At 55.1% G+C, this 1,952-nt stretch overlaps 1 protein-coding gene across 1 annotated transcript in view; it reads left to right on the top strand.

Annotated features, from left to right (window-relative positions):
• Positions 1 to 1,383, top strand: part of LOC104539576 (inverted formin-2-like) — a gene marked incomplete at its 5' end in the record, with an annotated part of 10,664 nt that extends 9,281 nt beyond the window's left edge. The window contains 2 exons of the mRNA XM_010183146.1: positions 6 to 193; positions 1,325 to 1,383. Coding sequence (XP_010181448.1) covers positions 6 to 193; positions 1,325 to 1,383 — 247 coding nt within the window. The remainder of the gene's footprint in view (positions 1 to 5; positions 194 to 1,324) is intronic.
• Between the last annotated feature and the right edge of the window lie 569 nt (positions 1,384 to 1,952).

Here is a 1,952-nt window from a genome sequence, read left to right as displayed (position 1 = left end):
GCAAGGGAGAACGAAGCCCCGGGCCCGGACTCGCTGCTGGACACCTCCCAGGAGAAGTCGTTCTCAGAGGAGCCGGCCACCGACTCCTCCTGCTCCGCAACGCTTCCCCCGGGGCAGGCGCACGGCGAGAGGGAGAAGCAGAGGCCATCCGGGAAGCGGCGGAAGAAGAAGAGGCACAGCAAGAGCTCCTCAGGTAGCCTGGTCCCTACACAGCCCTGGGTTAACGGGGGAGGCTTCCCCGTGTTTGTGTATTTATCTGTTCCTCACCTCCAGCTCCAGTGCCCCTGCCCCTCGAACCGCGGTGTTTTGTGAGGCTGTTGGTTTTTTAAACCCGAAAGAGATTTAAAAAGAAAACCACCAGCATTGTTCATTCTCCTGACACTTATAAGTGGTTTGTAAAGGGGTAATGATGATTCAGTAATTAAAAAGCCCATTGCACATATATGCAGTAAAGATGGCAGTAAGCACATCTGTCGGGCGTGCTAAAGGCACGGCTGTGTGCAAGCAGGAGCTGTCAGACTCCACAGCAGCGATCAAGAGCAGTTAATGCCGGGTGCTTAATCAGCAACCACCCCTCCCAGCTACTCACAAACACTTAAAACCAGTGACGGGGAGGGGGGGTTCCTCTCCCAAACGCTGTTGTGAGGGCACGTTGTGGCTGGTTGTGCTGTGGACGCTTTGGCTACAGCCAAGCCTCAGCTCTAGAGGTTTGTGAGGGTGGTTGGCCGGGTCCCCCACACCGGGATGCCCCAATGAGGCCAGGATTCACCCAGAGCTGTGCCCCACGGCGAGCACCCACAGACCAGGGAGGCGCCTCCACGTCCCCCAGACCCCACTGAGCCGAACCCCCTTGGCGGGTGCATTAACCCCAACCCGGGTGGCTCTTAGGTCAGACCATGGCTCTGTCGGCCTTTGGGGGGATGCAGAAGTCCACAGCCCCTTTTCTGCAGGACCCTGGGGAAGGAAAGCGGTGGAAATCTGTTTCTATCAATGTTTAATGCTTTTCCTTCCAAGGAAGGTGAGGGAGGCAGGAAAGGAGGGTTTGGGTACTCCCTGCAGACAGACATGGCATGGGTTGAGCATCTGCTGCAGAGGGGCTTGCCCTTGCGGCGCTCCCAGCCCGGGCGATGCTTCCTGACACCCGAAATTGAGTGTTTCTGGCTGAGCTGAGCCCAGGGGCTCCCTGGGATCCAGGGGTGCGTTTTGGGGCCTGCTCTGCTACCAGACAGTGTTTTAATCATAAACCACTCCCTGTTACCCGTAACCACCGTCACCTTTGCCTGCCGTGACCAGAACCCTTTGGTGTCTCTCTTTTGTTTGAAAGCAGAGGTTGAGGCTGACAGCGGAGATAATAAAACCAAAAAAGGTTGTGTGGTGCACTGAGGTAGGTAACCGCGCAGGGGTTTTGTGGACTAACCGCAGCGCTGGGGCCTCGCCGACCCGGTCGGGTCGGGGCTGAGCTTTTGTCTCTGTCTAATCACAAACTCGTGTGAAACAAATCATGACTGATTTTGACTGCGCTCCAGGGCTCGGTCCTGTGTTGAGCGGGGCCGGTGCTCAGCCCCCTCGATGCAGGGTCACAGCCCACGCCTGTCCTCTGTGCCAGCACCCAAACGCCTCTCCCGGTAATTAAGTCATTATTTCATTATCCTAACCAAGCAAATCCAGCTCCATGTGATGAACACAGCCCTTGCTTTGGTCCCGTTATTTCCTCAAAAATGGTGAAAATGCAATTTCAGTACCTGCCTCCTGCAGAGAGCGAAGTTCAGGCTCATGGAGCGAACAAACCATGCAGCTTTCTGGGGTAATTTGGCTTTCATCCCCTGAAAAATAATAGTACAGATATTCCTAATTTCTGGTGAAACTGTGTACCAAGTGCCTGGCATCCTTCACTGATGCTGACAATGGACTCACCCCTTAAAAAAAACTTGGAGTTTTGGGGTGAGACTTCC

Source organism: Mesitornis unicolor, unplaced genomic scaffold (genome assembly GCF_000695765.1).
Source record: "Mesitornis unicolor isolate BGI_N332 unplaced genomic scaffold, ASM69576v1 scaffold5714, whole genome shotgun sequence".
Taxonomy (NCBI): domain Eukaryota; kingdom Metazoa; phylum Chordata; class Aves; order Mesitornithiformes; family Mesitornithidae; genus Mesitornis; species Mesitornis unicolor.
Note: the sequence above shows the minus strand (reverse complement) of the source record. Positions and strands in the feature narration are given on the sequence as shown.